Genomic DNA, 18,424 nt, shown 5'->3' on the forward strand with positions numbered 1-18,424 from the left:
AAACTCAAAAACTGAATGTATCTTAAACCTATTAAGATTTACATTTAAATAATTTATTTTTAGTTATGTAATTCTATATTTTAGGACCTTATAGTTGCCAGAAATGTAAAGAACATATCTCTAAGTTAAAAACCTATTCTGGTATACCCATATCCTTATGTTTTAAATATTTCTTATAAAAAATTCCTTTCCTTTCACTTCGATGACCCCTCACGGTCTCATCTCCAAATCAACTAAAGACCCAGCACTCTCTCTCTCATCCAGCGGTATATATATTTCTCGACCTTTTGACAATTTAATAATAGGTCTTTGGTGATTTGTACTCGCTGACCAAATGACGGACTACAATGTGGCCAAGAGTCCGTGCCCCATGACCGTGTCCATGGACTGTTCGCCCACCACATTTCGTAGAATTCCATGGCGACCTCTGGTTCCAACCCCCAATCTCTTCTCGCCCTCCTGCCCCTTGCTCCTTACCTTAACCCTCGATGAACCCTACCTACTACCTACACATGTATGTATGAACATGTATGGCATGGTAGCTCCCTTTCGTTTTCGATGGGCGTTAAAATTGGGCTGATCACGTTCCTGGACGCCGTTCACTTAGGTAGCCGTTTATATCTGCGTGTAATCCGAGTTCCAAATCCAAGACAGACACGCAGAGAAATTAATATATTTTTTATAAATATTATATATTTTTAGGATTAAAAGACCAATGATTTATAGTAGTTTTAGGTCTTCAATTGCTTGTTTAAAATAAAACAATCATTTCTAGCTTAAAACTATGTTTTTTTGGGTGACTTTTTGTATAGTATTTTAACAATTCCTAATCTTTTTTTTCCAGTACATTAAAACAGCATCTTTTGCTGCATCATTCAACGCGTCGGCGTTAGACTTTCTCAGTCTTCTGGTTTTGGTCATGAATGTAGGGTTTGAGCCACATAACCATTGGCTTGGCGATTTCTTAGCCAATAGACCGACTCACTGACTGACTGACTGAATGATTCCGTCTATGGCTTTTGATTTTGATAAACGCTGCTAAATTGTGGCAAATTAAATTATTAAACAACATTTTATGTTGTTGTTGGACCGATTGCCTTTTTGGTGTCTGGGGTTTGGGTTTGGCTTTTGGTTTTTGGTTTGATTTGGGGACGCTGCAAATTGTGGCAAATTATTTTTGGCCTTGTCTAAGTATGGCTGTGCGGCAATATGGCTATATAGGACGTGATCGGTAAGGTGGGCCAGCCAGTATACACGACCATTTGCAGTTAGTTGGACCGATTTAGGCCGCAATTTGAAGCCACTTTGATGTGTGGTCGAAAGGGAAACTGTGCGGGGTACCCAGAACGTGTCATTAAGTCCATAGTGGGGGAGGCTTACGGTAACAGTATTTAAGCTTTTAAAAAATTCCTTCAGGTGATTTTCCCATGCTCTTACACACTTTAATCGCCCATTAATATGATTCACTTTTAGTTAAGCTTTAAACTACTTCCAGTACGACCAGCACATGACACATCCAACATTGGACATAATCACGATTATTTTCGCAATTACCATGTCTTCGACTCACTTTCCCCAGCATTCTTCCGAAATGCCATTGACTAATGATTCAGTTGACCATAAAACAAAAAGCCTTCAACGAGCGAGAAACCAGTTCCGCGATACGTATTATCCCCCAGATAGCAGCCGGCAAGGCAAGCCCCCCTTCTTCTGGTCTTCTGGGTTAAGGCCTGACAAATTTGCTGACAAATTCAAGGCAGCGACAGCCACAAAGCTGCCAGCCATCAATCAAACCATTAAAAGGAATGCACCGCAAAATGAGTCAAGTCAACGCCACCTACAAAAATCCATCGCCTGACAAAGGCGAGGGTTCCCAAAAAAGGCCTCCATAAAAAATAAAGGTATTGGAGACAGAACCACTCAAGAAAATTAAGCTTTGAAGTCAAACAATACCTATATTTTAATTACAAATATTAAACTAACAGTTCTTATGTAATATTTCTCATCTCTTGCCCCTCAATTTTAATTAAATTTATTAACAATTTAACAATTTCTCTCTGTGTAGTAACCCATCCCCCAAAAAGAGACTGGCGAAATTATCAGCAAACATGTTGATTGTTATTGATCAGCTCTGTTGATTAAAACGACGGGATCCAAAGTTCTCCTTCCTTTTTTCAGTCATTTTTTATTTTCGATACTCGGTTTCGGAGGGTATTTCGAATCGGTTTTGGACATCGGATATGCCTGGCCTGGGTGGCCATCAAAGCGACACTATGTCGCCTGTCAAAATTCTTAATCAAATACGCAGCGGAATGTCATCATTATGCAAAAGGGAGCCTCCTTGGCTTAGCTTCTCTTTTCTTTCCATACATTCTCTGAAGACTGCCGCATTCTGCTGGCTTTTTGCAATTACACGGACAGTGACTGGGGCAGGGACTGGGGGCTGGGGGCTGGGTAGTTCTAGGCCCCGTTGACAGACGGCCAACAACATTTGCGCCACATTTACTTCACACGTTGCCGTCCTGGCAGCCTGGCAGCCAAGGGCCCTGCCTTTCGCCGTCTGTGACATTTTAATCGCATTTGCTAAAACTCACTGAACAATTCGCCTTTCGGGGGGAGAGGCCAGGAAGCCAGGAAAAATAAGGACACTAGCAGATACCTTAAATACACTAAGCAACATAGTTTTAAGATGGGAAGTGTGATTTTGAACATGAATTTTAGAGATATTTAAGAGACAATTTATTAAAAAGTTTAACTTTACTTTATAAAATTCTTAATCTAAATTTCTTAAATATATTTTATTCACTTAGGATCTATTATTCTCTATAGAATCAGCTACTTCCATCTGCAGACCCTGTCTACGGATGTCATTAAATGCCAGGATCGCAAACGCGCGCGACTCGCACACGCATTTTACGAGTCAGGCGGCAATTCGCAAGATGTTTCTGTGGCAGCCCCTCCCTCCACCTCCCCCCTACACACCTAACTAAGCCCACCCCTGGCCACGCCCTTTTATCTCCTTCTCTAGGTACCTAGCTCCCCCAGGTGTTTTTCTTGGCCCACTGTCGCAATCTATACACTGGCAAAAGGTTTAAGAAAGTGGTAGGGAATTTATAAAATAAATATGGAAGTAGATGAGGTAAAAATATTATTATTTAGGGAATAAATGTATTGTTAATTAGCTTATTTTGTTATATTTTATTTCCCCAACATAACATCTCCTTTATTTTATCAATTCAATCCAAATAAATACTTTAGAAACTATTTTAGAAGAGAATAAGGTGGTATTGTAGTTTCTAAAACAAAAATAATTCACCTACGAATATATTTTTAAAAAAATACTAAACAGACTCTAATAATACTTTTTAACTTATTATTAATTTAAGATGAAGTATAGAGTACTTCGTGGAGACCAGAGATGCTAAAATATAAGCTATTTAAAGGAAAAGTGCCCATTTCTCCAAGTGCACTCTGAGCCCCCTTCTGAAGTTGAGAAGCCCGATTCTGATTCCGATTTGGATCCTGAGCCTGAGCCTGAGCCTGATGATAGCTTACTTAGTGACTGCGACTGAGAGGCCCTGTATATACACTATACCATATATATTTGTGTGCAATGTATGAAGCGGATTTCTGCAGGCCGCATCGCCTTATTTAGGAGATCGTGATAAAAGTTGGAAGTCGCGTTGATTTATGGCAACGTACGGTCCTCTGGATCGGCTCTCCGATGGCCCCTCCGCTGGAGAATCCCCCACCTCAAGCTCAACTAAAAGTTAAAAGAAGAATAACGAATGCCCCCGGTCTTATTGAATTTAAGTGCCAAATTAGGAACAATATTGAAGCACAATTGCCAGGGATACGGATTCGGAATAGCAGGCTTTCTGGACAGGATTGTCAACCGAAGACTACAGACTGAAGTGAGCTGTCACGTTTGCGGTCTGCTTATGTCAGATTCATCTGCAACTGCAACGGCTGCAGTCTCCGACTCTCCTTAAGATTCTTCTTCTCGATTCTCCGTGAATCTTCACGGCCCATAAGCCCTTTAAAATGTGTTGTTATGATCGGGCGGCGGCGATAAGTTCCAGTCATGAAGCCTGATCCTCCAAGGAGTCTAAAGATGAAGCTTGGAGCTTGGAGCTTGAAGCTGTGGCAGCCTTGCCACAGGCTCTAAAGTTACGCGGCATTGGGTTTTAGGTTTTGACTTTCGATGCAAATCATTTTACGTGTTGGCGACATTAAGCGCGAAATGACCCCGTTATCCCACTTGTCATCATCACTTCATAAATTAATGCTAACCGAGGAGGTAGCCAGTCGACACCAGAGACTCCGACTGTGGGTTTTCATCCACAAAGGCGGTGAAGGGGATCGGATCGGATCAAGTTGGCTTGGGCAGTCTGGAAAAATAAAATAAATGACAAAAACAGAAGTTGTTGGCAAAAGTATTCCAAAGAAGGTCAAATAAGAAGGTCTATTAAGAAGATCAATAAATTAAAATATTCATAAGCTATCTCATAATATCCTTTATTAAATCTAACCCATAAACCCTATAATTTATTGTATATTCTATTCCCCTGATAACCTTCACACCTCCAGCCACCAACTTCCTCAAATTTGTGCAGACAAATTGGTGCCTTAGCCCTGTGACAGACTGAGACTGGGACTGGGCCAAAAACGAAACCAAGCCTTGGCCGAAACCAAGTCAGAGCCAGTAAGAGATCTCCTTTTGGGGGACACGGGACCCAAGACCAGGCCTGGATGGACTGGACTGGACTGGACTTTAGGCCTTTTGGGCGTGTGTGCTCCGCTTTGCGATTACGATCACTTTTAGATCCAATATATCAGGGGCGCGTTGACGTCGTACATTGGACGACAATTGATATAAGTTGTGGTGAAAAGTTTAGTGGCATTCAACGATTGCTTTGCTAGATTAAAAGCGACAGGCAGTCGGGGAACATGGATTGTGGAGTTCGAGTTGGAGTTGCAGTCAGAGTTGGAACTGAAGCTGGAACTTGGACCGGGATCTGAAGTCTGGACCGGTCACAAATCTTTTCGGCTTCAGCTTCGGCTTCGGCCACAATCACAATGCCAAGTTAAACAAAAAAGCAAGAAATAAAAAATAAATAAAAGAAAAATAAGTTAAGAAGCAGGCAGACAAGTCAGCAGACAAATAGCCGAGAGTTTGTACGTGCCGCTTTGGAATCCGTTTGGCTATATATATATGAGAATATATATATGTATTGTTTGTGCATCTGAGGGTGTAGATTGTTGCTCTTTCCGCACTTTATGGTAGTTGGGGATACTTTAATTGCAGATACAGCAGCCGCCACAGGAGCGGCCGCCCGTTAACCGTAAAAAGGTGAATTATGCGATCCTACGTGATGACAACCACCTGGAGCATTCCAATACGTCTCACTGATGCCAATCTGGATCGGGGGCTATATGCGTGTATATCGTACATATATGGTAAGTGGCCAGGCCGGCCCACAGTTACTTATAACAATTATGTAAATTAGTCAAGGTAGGAAAGTATTAAACGAATATTTAATGCTCTTTTTATGAAAAATATGTTTCAAAGATTTTAGGAAAAGAAGTTCCATCTTATAGCTCCCTTATCCTTAAGAGTATACCCCCACTTTAATCTTCAAATGACATCTAATGAGCTAGACTCTAAATTCCGAAAGGTATGAGGTGGAATCTGCCTCTGAGGTTGCTCGTCGCGCCTTTGGAGATCGACTGGCGATGGGAACCTGTTGCCAAATATCTCTCGTAGATTCAGACGACACGGCCAGAGATTTATGCTTAAGAGTTAGATGGAAATTAAAGTGGGTGAGTCAGCAAGGTGATTTTTGGTAGCAATAGCAGAGAGGCTACTGATGAATCAGCCAATAAAATAAAAGAAATCTGCATGTGCATTAAAAAAAACCACAACTTAGATGACAACTGGCCAGAGCGGAAATGTCTTGGTTTGACACAAAAAAAAGACCTTAAAAAAAGCTATAATATTAGGCAGTTAAAAAAAGAGTTTTATATAAATATTTAAAAATAAATCCTTTTTTTTCTGCAAGTGGGTGGGCCGTGGGTCGCTCCTCTTCCGATATATCTCGCCTCGGATCGGATCGGACCGGATGGCAACGCATCGCCTTGACTTGGCTTAGTCTGAATGGATTTCGGGCCTAAGCCAATGTGCGGCCAACAAAGCCAGCGGGTGACGGCGCACACAGCGGGCCTACTTTTTGGCCCGGATTTCGCTCTGACTCTCTGGACTCTGGACTCTGACTTTGGCCCGCTCCGAAGTCCAACTGCGTGGACTCGTCGTCCTTTTGCCCGATGCAGTCGGGTAGGTGGAAACAGTTTAGGTTAATGCCAAAAGCGGGCAGCAGGAAGCAGCACCCAGCACCCAGCAGCCTGGCCAGCGGTTAGCTGGAAAACCACACGTGCCTCGGAAGGCGACCACATGCCGCTCCACAGCGGAGGTCAAAATAATAGAAATGCCACCGAATCAAAACGAAATGGCCTAGGTAGCAGATCAAAAATCAAGAATATTTTAACTAAATTTATAAAATCTTGCTAAAAATAAAGTTATAAGTTAAGCAACAAAATTTTAGCCAGTTGTTTTAGCCATTTTTTAAGCACTAAACTCAAGATCTAATGGCCTGAACCGTTTTGTGTACCTGCTGTGATAACCACAGGCCACATATCCGCGTTCCACGGGTCCTATATCTATATATCCTGGACCACACTCGCCACAGTAGCTGTTCCAGCATTCGTTTCGCAAACGCTTTCATTATCATCGTCGTGGCAAGTTGTCGAGGGGTTTGGGTTTCTTTTGGGCTCTCCAGACCAGATCACCGGATCGGACCGGATCACCTAGGTCCTGTGGTGTAGTGCTAACATTTAAATTTGTGGAAAATCGATGCCTGAAATCGGAGTGAGGACTTGTTGAGGATGTTACCCGGGGCAACTGTTACGGCTTATCAAAACATAGTCAATATTTAATTAACACGAACACAGCGGGCCAGGTTCGGGGCCGAGGAACTTGGTATTTCAAACTTGAGTCATCGGAGGGCCCCGGGGAAATGATTTATGATCGCATGTGAAAATCTCCGCCTCTCTCTTTCCCTCCCACCCATCCCTATCTCCTTTACTCTTTTTCTCACTTTTTTTTTTTGTGTTTACCAATTGTGCGAGCCGACAAAGGAAGCAGTTGGTCTTAATAGTTTGCTTAATTGTTGGTAAATAGTTAACCTAAATGCTTGGCAAACGGTGCAATGAATTGATTATCGCATCCCACACACACACACACACACAGGTACAGTGGGTACTAGGTGGGGAGATACCATCCCTGCTTCCCTCCCAAGTGAGAGGTTTCCTGAGCACACAGTGCGTACACCCACAAACAGGAGATAAGGTCTATTGATCCAGGTCTGTAGTGTATAGGGTAATGGGGTACTATATTGCACTCGAATGGTAATTGGTTATGGTTTTTGGTTTTTTTTGTTCTAGTTTGGTTTTTTTTGGTTAATAAGTAGGAAGTGGCAATAGAAAGTGGGTTCTTTTATTTAAAAACCATATAAGATTAATAAAAGTAGAGGGTTTTTTAAGAAATTATATTTAAAAAATCTTCAACTATGATAGAAAGTAAATGGGCATAGATGGCATGGAAACCGTTCTATAAATAGTTTTATCTTAAAAGTCATACTATCTTTTAGTAAATATGAACATAAATCACTATTTAATATAAACCACTATTTAATTACTATTTAAATCGCTATAAAAAATACATACTTTTTCTGAGTTCGTAATTCCTATTATCCCATTAAAAGTCTATCTTCAACTATGATAGAAAGTAAATGGCCATAGATAGAACTTAATATATAGATTTTAATAATAGCTATAAAGCTTTTAACCAATAAGTTATTCCATAATATCTGTAGGTCAATCTATTTATAATAATATTTAAAAAAAATATATATATGTATTTTAAATTTGAAATCAAAACTATTATTGCATTCAACTATCTGAAAGAAATCTATTGGTAAAGCATCTTGAAATTCATATTCCATTGAAAAAAGGTTCAACAAAAAATTCTTAAAGGGAATATCAGCAGGAAACACCTCAATAAATAATACTATTTCTTTATTCTAATTTAATCAAAATTAATCTTGATAATTATAGTGTTTCTAAACACCGTTTTGTTCTAGCCATTTCAAGTGGATTAAATAGGAAAAAAATAGTAACAAAATAAAAAAAATCAAGCCAAGACTAATAAGGGCAGTGGCGTCTAGAACAAATAGAAGGAGAGTATCTATTAGATACTATCTATTAGATCTAATACCTTTGAATCTTGAATATTTAAATTATAAACAAAAAAAGTATTCCCCCATCTGGCTACTACAGATTTTCCATTTCATTTGCATCGCACCTGCTAAAGGCGTGAACAACACAACACAAATTTGTTGTATTCTGTCAATTAAATGACAATTTAATAGAAACAAGTTACTTAATTACTTAATTACAGTGCAGTGCCTTACAACCCGAGAAGAAGAAGAATTAAACTACTTGTAGCGTCGGCAGTGACGCAGCAGAGCAGCTGAGTTAAGGCAGCGCAGCTCAGAGAAAGCATCTCTCTCTATTAACACCTCTCTTCCCCACTGGACTTAGCCCACCTGGTGACGTCATAGAAGAATAAAAACACATATTTTTTTTTAGGTTTTCTGTTGGGTTTTTCTTTTAATTATATAAATATGTTTATTTAATTACTTATTGTTTTGCCGTTAAACTCTAGGATTTATTTATAAATTGCGCTTTTCTATTTAGCTGATTTATTTTTTTTAGAGGAAAAAATAAAACAGAAAATGTTCAAAAATTTTACAGAGTCTCATGCCGAGGGATGATATTATTAATTAATTGCTTTTATTAATATTATAAATAGCGGAAAACATTTACAATCTTATTGCCGGGCACTTAAAAGAAGGAAACAAAAACAAAAAACATTCCATTTGAATTGTTTTTTGTCAATTTTTTATTTTTGTAAATTTTTTTTCGTTTTTTTTCACTCATCTCTCATTTTTTATTCATTTAAAATATAAACTTAAACAAAACAATCGCATATCGTAAATATTTATTTAATAATTTTTGTTTATTATTATTATTATTATTATTATTAATTTTATGTAATACATTTTCAACGTGTTTCTGATTTTAAAATACAAATACTTATCATGTATGTGGGTGTTTGTTTTTTAATTTTTCTCATTTTTTTTAATATTATTATTTAATTGTAATTAGATTTTATTATGCATACAAATATATAGCGAGAGGGGGTGGTTTGCGGGGGTGGAGTGTAAATCAATTAATATTTTTTAAGGCAAGATAATTGCAGCTGATTGTTGTTGCATGTTGCAAGTGTTGCAGTGTTGCTAGTTGCTAGGTTGTTCTATGGATTGCCAGTGTTGTCGAACGTTTTTGGAAAGCCCAAGAAGCTTAAGCTTAATTGCACTTTCATTGCACAACACTGGCAAATACTGGTAAGAAGATGAGAAAGCCAGTTGCATGTTGCATTGTTAGTTGTTGCTGTGTTGAATGTTGCTTCTGCTTCTGATATGTTGCATATTGGTTGAACTGGTGGAAGCTAAATAATAACTATCATCGGGCCATTTAACACATTCTATTGTCCTATTGCATGTTGCTGGTTTCATGTTGCACGTTGCACGTTGCACGTTGCTAGTAGCTGATTGCTGGTTGCTAGTTTTTTTTTTTTTACCGCTGCTGCTGCTTCTTCTTCTTCACTTCCCAAAACAGCCACGCCCACATGTGTCCATGTGCAGGTTTCTGGAAATAATATTTTAAATGTTGTTGCTGCTTGCTATGGTTGCTGGTGTTGCTGTTGTGCTGCGCCTGCGCAACATTGATTGTTGTGGTATGTTTTTTTTGTTTTGTCTGATGTTGATGGGGGGCGTGGCAAGTGCATTGTATAGACCAGATAACCAAATAGATTGAAAACCAACACCTGAACTTAGCATTCCATTCAATATATAGTCGCTTGTTGTTGCTGTAGATTGCATCTAGTAGTTTAAGCAATATTGCAGAGTTGCCTTTGTTGCAGATATAAATATTTATTTTTTTTTTTTATTTTTTTTACTTATGCTTAGAGTGGTGCATGAAGAAGTGGGCGGTAGGCGGTAGGCGGTAGGCGGGGTGTGTGTGCTTGTTGTTGCAGTTGCAGTTGCAGTTGCTTCATTGCTGCTCAGATCCCATTCAGTTTTTTATATTTTTTTGATTTTATTTTTAAGATATAGCTGTGATATTGCGTGCTGTTGTTGGTGCTGCGGTGCTTAGATATCGGTTTTACTTTATATATTGCTCTGTGTGTGGTTTTTTGTTTTTACTTTTTATATATATATATGTTTATATATGGTATATTTTAGCTTATCGCCAAACACACTGACTACATCTACAAATAGAAGAGAGAGAAGAGAAACAAATAGAGAATAATTCGTGATGTGGTTTTGAGGTTATTAATAATAATATTAACAAAAGCGTTGATGGCTGCCCCCAAAAAAATGATTTCGGTTCTCGGTTTATGGTTGGTTAGAAATGTGTGTGTGTGTGGGTGTGTTGATTAAGCCATGATGGTGTGATTAAAATAAGCTTTTTATCTATCAAGGGGAGCTTTCAAATCGGAAACTCTGGTGGTGAAAACGAAAATGCCTTTTTATCTAAAACTTTTTTGGGGAAGTTGCTATAGGGTTTTATCAAGCTGGCAGATATATATCTATAAACTATATCTATCTATCTATGTCTATATATCTAGATAGATAGATATATATCTATAAACTATGACTAACTATGAATAATTGAAATAATTGTGAAATTTTCACCTAATTAGCATTAGCTACTGTTTTAATAATTCATTTGTTCATTTATTCATATAATAAGGGGGGTTTACTTGGTAGAAATGTAGGTTAAGGAATTTTAAATAGGGAAATTGTAACCCCTGATCATGTAAACCCCCATTTAGAGACTAATTTTTTATTTATGAATTTCTAGGTATAGTCTTTAGGTTTACAAGTCTCATTTTTTTGTGAAATTACCAATTGAAAGTTTTAAAATGTAGTTCATATTTTAATTTATTTTATATGTAGCCATCACCATAAAAAAATAATGTGCATTTAAATATATATATTTATTTATATTATTATTTATATTTTTTCTTAAAACCTCATCCATGCACTTTAATTTATCTTTTTTATTTACACAAAAAGGAACCGAAATCATTTTTTAAAAATATATATAAGCAAGACTATCATGAAGTCTAGCCTAGTTTTTGGGGTTATCTTGAAATATTTATAAAGTTCTTGAAACTCTAATGAAATTATATAGATCTTTAAAGTACAAATATTCAACTCCAAGAAGATCCACTTATTTTAGGAAGGTTTAAGATTACTTTAGTGTTTTTCTTTTAAGAATTTAAAAAAATCTTTCAAGTCTTTATAATTATAACTTGTATGAGGTAGTATCCATTGAAACTATGAATGAAAGTATAAATGATATAAAAAATATATTCAACCCCCTGGAAAAGTCCCTAATATTATGTTTTTTGCTTTCTTTTATGCTTTAACTTTCAGGATTATGTATTTAAATGATTTTTTTAGGCTAAAAATTAAACTAAAAACTAGAATAGTGGCTTACCTGTGCTGGCGCAGGTTGTCGCGCTGCTTGAAGTACTTGCCGCATACCTCGCACGAGTAGGTGATCTCGGGGGACTTGTGGGTGCGCTCGTGGATCATCAGGTTGTACGGCTTGGTGAATCGCCGCTGGCAGTACTTGCAAATGAACTCGCACTTCGGACGCATCTTGCGGCGGAAATCGGACCGGCAGTCATCGTTGTCGATTCGCATTACAGCAAACATTTTGACAGGCGATATGTGTACTTCTCCTCGTCGGCTGAGTGGTGTGGTGGTTGTTGAGTGGTTGAGTGCTGTTTCACCGCCGGTGGTTGTGTGGATACTCAGTTCGCTCCGAACACGGTCTATATGGGATCTCCCGCTCACGTTAAATGGAGATTCCAATGGCAGTCACTCTGTCTGTTAGCGCCCTCTCTATAATGCTCTTGAATGCTTTTCCACTCAAAAAAAAAATATGAAGTGGGGGTGATATTTTAACTGTACTCTTCTCGCCGCCTCTAATCACTATCTGAGAGATAACACCTTGGTTAATTGCTCGACTGATTGGTCGGTGAAAAGTGGCAACGTTGCTTCCTCAACAACTCTTTATCTTCTATTTTTTTTTTGTTTTTTTTTTTCAAAGCTCCTATCGCAACTCTGTGATTTCACCTCGCCACCCCTTTTTTTTTGGTTTTTAGTCGTCCAGTTAGTTAGTCGCTGGTGGGCGTTATTTTCACTCTTCCTCTTCGGATTGGCAGCCGCCTTAGCCTTAGTTTATGGCGCACTTTAAGGCAAACACCTAAAACAGAAAGAAACGCAAAGTTTAAATAAAGTTAGCAACGCCTGCGACATCTTTTATGGATCAATAAATTCTCACACGGAAAAAAAAACACAAAAAACGGTCAGAATATAAAATAAAATTTATATCTTTGTCTTGAAATATACTGGAGAAATATATTTTGTGATTAAAATAATAGTTGGAAGAAAACGGCAAGTAAGTCTGTGGGTGCAATCACTGGGAGATCGCCAGTGAGTCACCTCGGAAAGCACCTTCGAGTGGTGACATTTACAAATCACCCGAGTCTCCAGACAACCTTCGGATGGATTTTAAAATAATTTGTCTTCAACGAGAGACACCACCGTTCCGGGTGTAGAGATAATATATCTGGTTACCCCTTTACTTCCGGAAACATAACTATAGGTATACCCCATTCCCAGTCCAGCTCCATTAACTGAGTCATCAGGAGGAGGATGGAGCCAGCAACACCCCCGTCGCTTTATGGCCAAGTACAGTTGCCAAATTCTCCCTGGTTTTGGCCACTTCATTAAGGTGGCGCTGTAACAAGTTTATTTTTAATTGGCGCCTCGCCTCGCCAACCAATATTTATGCCCATCGGAGTGTCTGTCCTCCCTTCTCAGTAGTTAACAACTGTTATTTTTTATGTAATTTTATTTTTGTCATTTCGGCGCCGCTGGATGGCGGTTTCTGTTTCTTTCTCAATATATATACATATATTCTTTGGAGTATATATTTTCCAGGAGGAATTTTTTTTTCTGCGCGAAACAAAAGCCAGCGCTGACTGGTAGCGACAAGCGTCTCGGCGAGACCCGATTTCCGATATTTATTTATATGTTATGGTGTGCTTTCAGCTCACAGCTGGAACACTTTTTGGATTCAGATACGGATTTGGATTTTCAGTTTTTTTTGGGGTATTCGGTTATTGGGAATGGGAATGGGGAGCCAGCCAACGTTGACAACAAAAGGCAAACGTCACAGCGGGTGCTGCACCGGCCACAGACGGTACGTAGTTATTGTCATTATAACATTAATGCCCACTAAACATATTCAAATTATAACACTGAGTCGCATTCGAATTTAAGAGCACTGAGAGAAAATAATAGGGAGTGATATTATATCAAAAATATTATTTGAAATAATTGCTTTATATCTCTAAGTAATTGGAGGAGAGATAGAAAGATATCTATAGATATATAGTTAGATAGATAGATAGATAGATAGATAGTTAGATAGAAGCTCTAATCAATAGATAATCAATAAAAGATAGTTTAATTATAGACTCTTTCCATCCTCAAACCTCAAACCATTTTCTTTCTCTGTAAAGAGGTTGCCGAGGTTCGGGTCTGGGTCGCTGATCGCATTGGTCATGTCTGGAGCGAGGAGCTTCGGAGGTTCGGAGCACCGGAGACCAAAGACCGAAGACCAACTCCCTGGCCAAAAGAGAGAGACTCCTCCAATGTTAATTTGTGTACACAATGTGGCGTCACATTGGCATTTTAACGCCGTTAATCATGCGACACAGGGCGCCTGCATTCGATGCCGGCCATCCATTCGATGTGGATTCTTTGGGGTCTCCTCTGCTCCGCTTTGTGGGTTTTTTTAGCCATTTGGTTATGCTTTGCTTTGGATTTGGATTTGGCTTGGGGATTTGGATGCGGATTTAGATTTGGTTTAGGTTTTCTTGTCTCTGGGAAGCGTGGGTCTAAGTGGAGCACCATTAGCTATGGGGCAGATCCCCGGGGTTAAGCACTCTATTTGGTCTTAAGATTTAAATTATCTGTCCAAAGGAGTGGAGAATTCCCAGGGAGTAGGGCCATCTATATGCCAAGTTAATGAGTTGTGATTAGAGCCAAGTTATAGAGGAATAGGATACTATTCATAGGTCTGACTTTCAAATCATTTGATCCTCTTGATCTCAAAAATCTGTTAAAAATCCAGGCCCTTCTTGGCACCTTCTGCCACCTAAGAACTTCCAACTGATCCTCGACGATCTCCAACTGTTCGTATTTGGCAACTGCAAGTCGCAATCCTCTTAACCGAAAAGTGAACACCCACCGGTGTGAAGGGAAAACTGACCAAATATTGTATAATAAACTGTTGTCCAACCCAAAGATAATCCCATTAATCCGCACTGAAAATAATTAGTGTTGTGCACACACTACTCGCCACACATTCTACTTTCTTCAGAGGGATCTGTCCCTCATCCCGGAGATGGTCAGAGAGATCTCCCGCACAGCATGTGATCCTGACTCTTAAGGTTTGTCTTTTGGGCTTTGGTGTGTATTTTTTTTTTTTTTTTTTTTGAAGGGCATGCGAAAGGCGTTAATGCTGCGTGAAATTAGATTTGCACCGATGGGAAAGATGCGAAATAAAAATGGCAAACAGAGAGTGAGAGATTATATATGGGAGATGGGACTTGGGAAGGTGGTGTCGGAAGGCGGATGGTGGATGGTGGATGGAGGGCAGAGTAAGTGCGCCGGGCGACTTCCACGAAGTGCCACAGTTACAGTTTAACACCCCGAGATAAATGTATAGCGGTATGGGCGATAACAGGGCCTCAAAACAGGGTCCAAAAGTGACACACACGTCGAAGGACGGACGGGCCCATGGTCAAAAGCGATTACCACACTTCTTTCTCATCATTTTTTTTTTTTTTGTCTGTTTTTTGTGTAGAGGAGTAGGCGGACAGTGAGTTGGCAAGGTGCCATTAAAAATTACAACCGAAAAGTGAAAAAAATAAAGAAACCAAGGCGAGAATAAATGACAATAAAAGGACATAAGGCTCAAGAAGACAAAAGGGCACCGATGCACCACCATTTGATACGAATCTAATTGTGCTAATGGCGAAGAATTCTTGGGAAAAACACCCACACAGGATCCAGGACAAGCAGAACCAATAAGTGTCGGTCGATAGTAACAATTAGGATATGTGGCACTGCCACTTCAACTTCAGATCTCAAAAAAATATATAAGAAAGGTAACCCGCAAAAAAAAAAACCCAAACATGCCACAAGATACAAAGATACAATAGCGGAATGAAATCCTCATACAAAAGGATGTGTGGGATCTTCAAGACGAATGGCGATTTCATGGCAGAAGAAAGTCAATTTCTCTCGCTTCTCACCTTCAGCTGTTGGGATATGACAGTTGCTCAGATGTCTGTGGAGACAGGAGACGGAAAACTGGAGAGATTAGCTGCCAGCTGAGTCCATTTACCGTAATCGCTTAGCTAATTAGACTCTAATTGAAGGAGAACAGCAGGCGGTCTCGACAAGGTTAAAGATCACGCAGCTAGAAGGTGAAAATCCCGCAAAGAAATGCTATGCTGGTGAAAGAAAGCCGGAAAAATTCCAAAAAATTCCCAAAAACTATAACCGATAATGTCATAAACAAATGGTTTTTTTAAAGAAGCTCTTAAAGTTTAAAGATTGGATAAAGATTTTGTAAAACATCTTCTCGAAACTCAAACTATAGTCACTGGCATTTCATAATCAATCGAAACAAAAATAAACTCCATGGTCGTTTATGACTCATACTTTAAAAAAAAATCCAAAAGCCTGATGATGATCTGTCGGACATTCTTGGCGATGATTCGCTACGATTTGGCCATTTGTTGTTAACTCTTCGTAAGCTAGGCTTTTATATTGGTCTTCAAAAAGACGTATTTCGTAAGGCATTTTGAGCTGAGTCATCACCTGAGTTACCAAAAGGAAAGCTGGTGTTGGGATTCGAACTTCTACCGACGGCTTTTGGTATTCCCATGGGATTTTTGAGTTTTTGGAATGTTTTTGAGTTTTAAATGAAGGAGAAAAGAGTTTAAACGAATAAAAAAATGTATAAGCAGTTGGGAAATTGTTGTTTTAGTTGTTGTTGAAATTATCTTGCGTATTTGAGCAATTTCTTGTAATGTTTTTAGATATAATTTCAAAAATAGGAAGTTATAAACTGTTTAAATAGTATTTGAAAGGATTTAATAATATTGCAATATATCTAGGATATTTTTATTCCATTTCCCTAACATTCAAAAAGATATTCAACTTATAATTTCTTCAAATTTCTGTTTCTAAAATCCTATAGGAAATAGTTTAAAATTGCTGTCCGCCATTTTGGCAAATGGCGACACTTTCTCACACACACACATAAACATGCATAGAGGGCCGAAAAAAAAAGCTCCGTTGGCCACACGCACGCCATATTAGACACATCGCCCCATCTCCCTTCAACGCACTACCAGCCCACTACCAGAGAGAGGCAATGTGGCGAAAAGAGAGCGCTCTACACGCACCCGTGTTACGTGTGGGGTTTATTTTGTTTCCGCTTTGGGTTTTTCAGTTGTCCAATGAAAGCGGCGTAAAACTGGTAGCCAGAACCAGTGTGGAAGGGGGAAGAACACCCAGAAGAAGAAGAAGAAGAAGGGGGCCCCCGAAGAACAAGTCAAAGAACACGAACGCCATTTGCAGCTACCGGATTGAGCGAAGGGGGGGGAAATAAAACTTACCCAATGGGGAAACTGGAATTACGCGTTCTTGGAGTTTGTTTTATTTAATTTTTTTTTTTTACGACGGATCACGTAGTTGATTAACAGTCTTGTGTTTGGAAATTTTTTGTTGCAAAGTGATTTGTAAGGTAGATCGCTGATCTCTTTTTTTTAATTGCAGTTGTGTCGTTTTTTTTTTTTTTTGTAAGGTACTCGCGAAGGAACTGATGAGAGGGAACTATATACGCACGCTCGAGCGGCACAAAGTTGAATGAATGAATGCTACTAATAACTGAAAGAGTAGTAGAAATAGTAGTCAGCTCTGCTGCTGCTGCCTGCGCCGCTGCCTCGGCCGGCGTCGCTGCCGTTGAGGAAGATCATCGCTCTGTCCCTGTCTGTTACTCAATTCGGTGGCACTGTGTGTGTCTGTGTGTGAGTCATCCAGATTTCTTGCAGCAGCAGCAGCAGCAGCAGCAACAGCAGCCCGAAGTTGAAAAACGAAGGCAAAAATCGAAAAAACGAAGACCAGTAGCCGAAGCAAGTTCTTCAAGAAAAAAAAAAAATGAAAGAAAACTTCGGCTACTGCGTATGCGCAACATTCGATGGCCATCTCTTTTCATCCCATGGCGTTCTTAACCAGTGTGCGTAAGTGCGGTGGCAGCTTGTGAGATGAAAAACTCGAAACAGTAGCCACAAAATGGCGTCGCTTCTAACGGAAGCGAAAAAAAAAAACTGCCACAAAATGGCGTTTGCTTACCTACTTTGTAAATCCAAAGCGGAAACTGTGCAAAACTTTTAGTTCTCACTGGGTTTTATTAGCCAAAATACAAGAGATTCGACAATTTTTGTGGCTGGTAGCACTTTAAACTCGCAACTGTTGGGTAATATTATTAATAAAATATATTTCACTTCCGAACGCTTCTGTGCACGAGACTCAACTGCAAAGTTACGATCGAAAACTTTAGCTTGATGGGTTGAACTTTTTTGTGTTTTTCGTTTTCCCTGCTCCCTCTCTTTAGCCGTCCTTTTCTCGCCGACTGTTTGAGCGTGGAACGAGTTTTGAGTGCTTCCGCTGATTGGTTGGCTGGAAAATGAGCCAAAGAGCGTGCCAAGACCAGGTGCCCGCGAGGTGAGCGAGAGAGTGCTGCTGGCTACCTCAGTTGAGTGTTTTTGAAGGCGTTACCTGAGTTGAATGTTAATTAAGCTTAAGTAAGTCAACATTTCAATTAGTTGCGGCTCGGACTACTGCTTGAGTGAAAGGTGAGCTTGTAAAATGTGATTTTAAATTACAACTTCGATCTCTCGCTTAAAGTTTTCTATCTATGTCACTCTAGCTGCCGGTGTTGGGTCACGAAACAAAGGTAACTTTCTTTCACAAATACCTGTGCATTTCGTTGTGCGAGTGGGCGTGGCTTTTGTGTGGCGCTTTGGGCGGCGCTCTGGAGCCTCTCTCCATTCCTCTCTATCTCGCCCCAACCCGTTTAA

At 39.4% G+C, this 18,424-nt stretch overlaps 1 protein-coding gene across 3 annotated transcripts; it reads right to left on the reverse strand.

Annotated features, from left to right (window-relative positions):
* Window positions 1–9,235: 9,235 nt before the first annotated feature.
* LOC6498057 (protein drumstick) lies at window positions 9,236–17,903 on the reverse strand. 3 transcript variants are annotated; one of them, XM_044716582.1, is made up of 3 exons: window positions 17,701–17,903; window positions 11,689–12,462; window positions 9,236–10,450 (listed from the first exon to the last, which is right to left on the reverse strand). In XM_044716582.1, exons 2-3 carry the CDS (start codon window positions 11,907–11,909, stop codon window positions 10,426–10,428), a joined length of 246 nt encoding a protein of 81 aa, XP_044572517.1. In that variant the 5' UTR covers window positions 11,910–12,462; window positions 17,701–17,903; the 3' UTR covers window positions 9,236–10,425. The 3 variants fall into 3 exon arrangements, with proteins under 3 accessions (XP_044572517.1, XP_044572518.1, XP_001961983.1); XM_044716583.1 differs by having other exon boundaries at window positions 17,697–17,903; XM_001961947.4 differs by lacking the exon at window positions 17,701–17,903 and adding an exon at window positions 16,961–17,231.
* Window positions 17,904–18,424: the final 521 nt, after the last annotated feature.

This window comes from Drosophila ananassae, chromosome 3R, assembly GCF_017639315.1.
Source record: "Drosophila ananassae strain 14024-0371.13 chromosome 3R, ASM1763931v2, whole genome shotgun sequence".
NCBI lineage: Eukaryota > Metazoa > Arthropoda > Insecta > Diptera > Drosophilidae > Drosophila > Drosophila ananassae.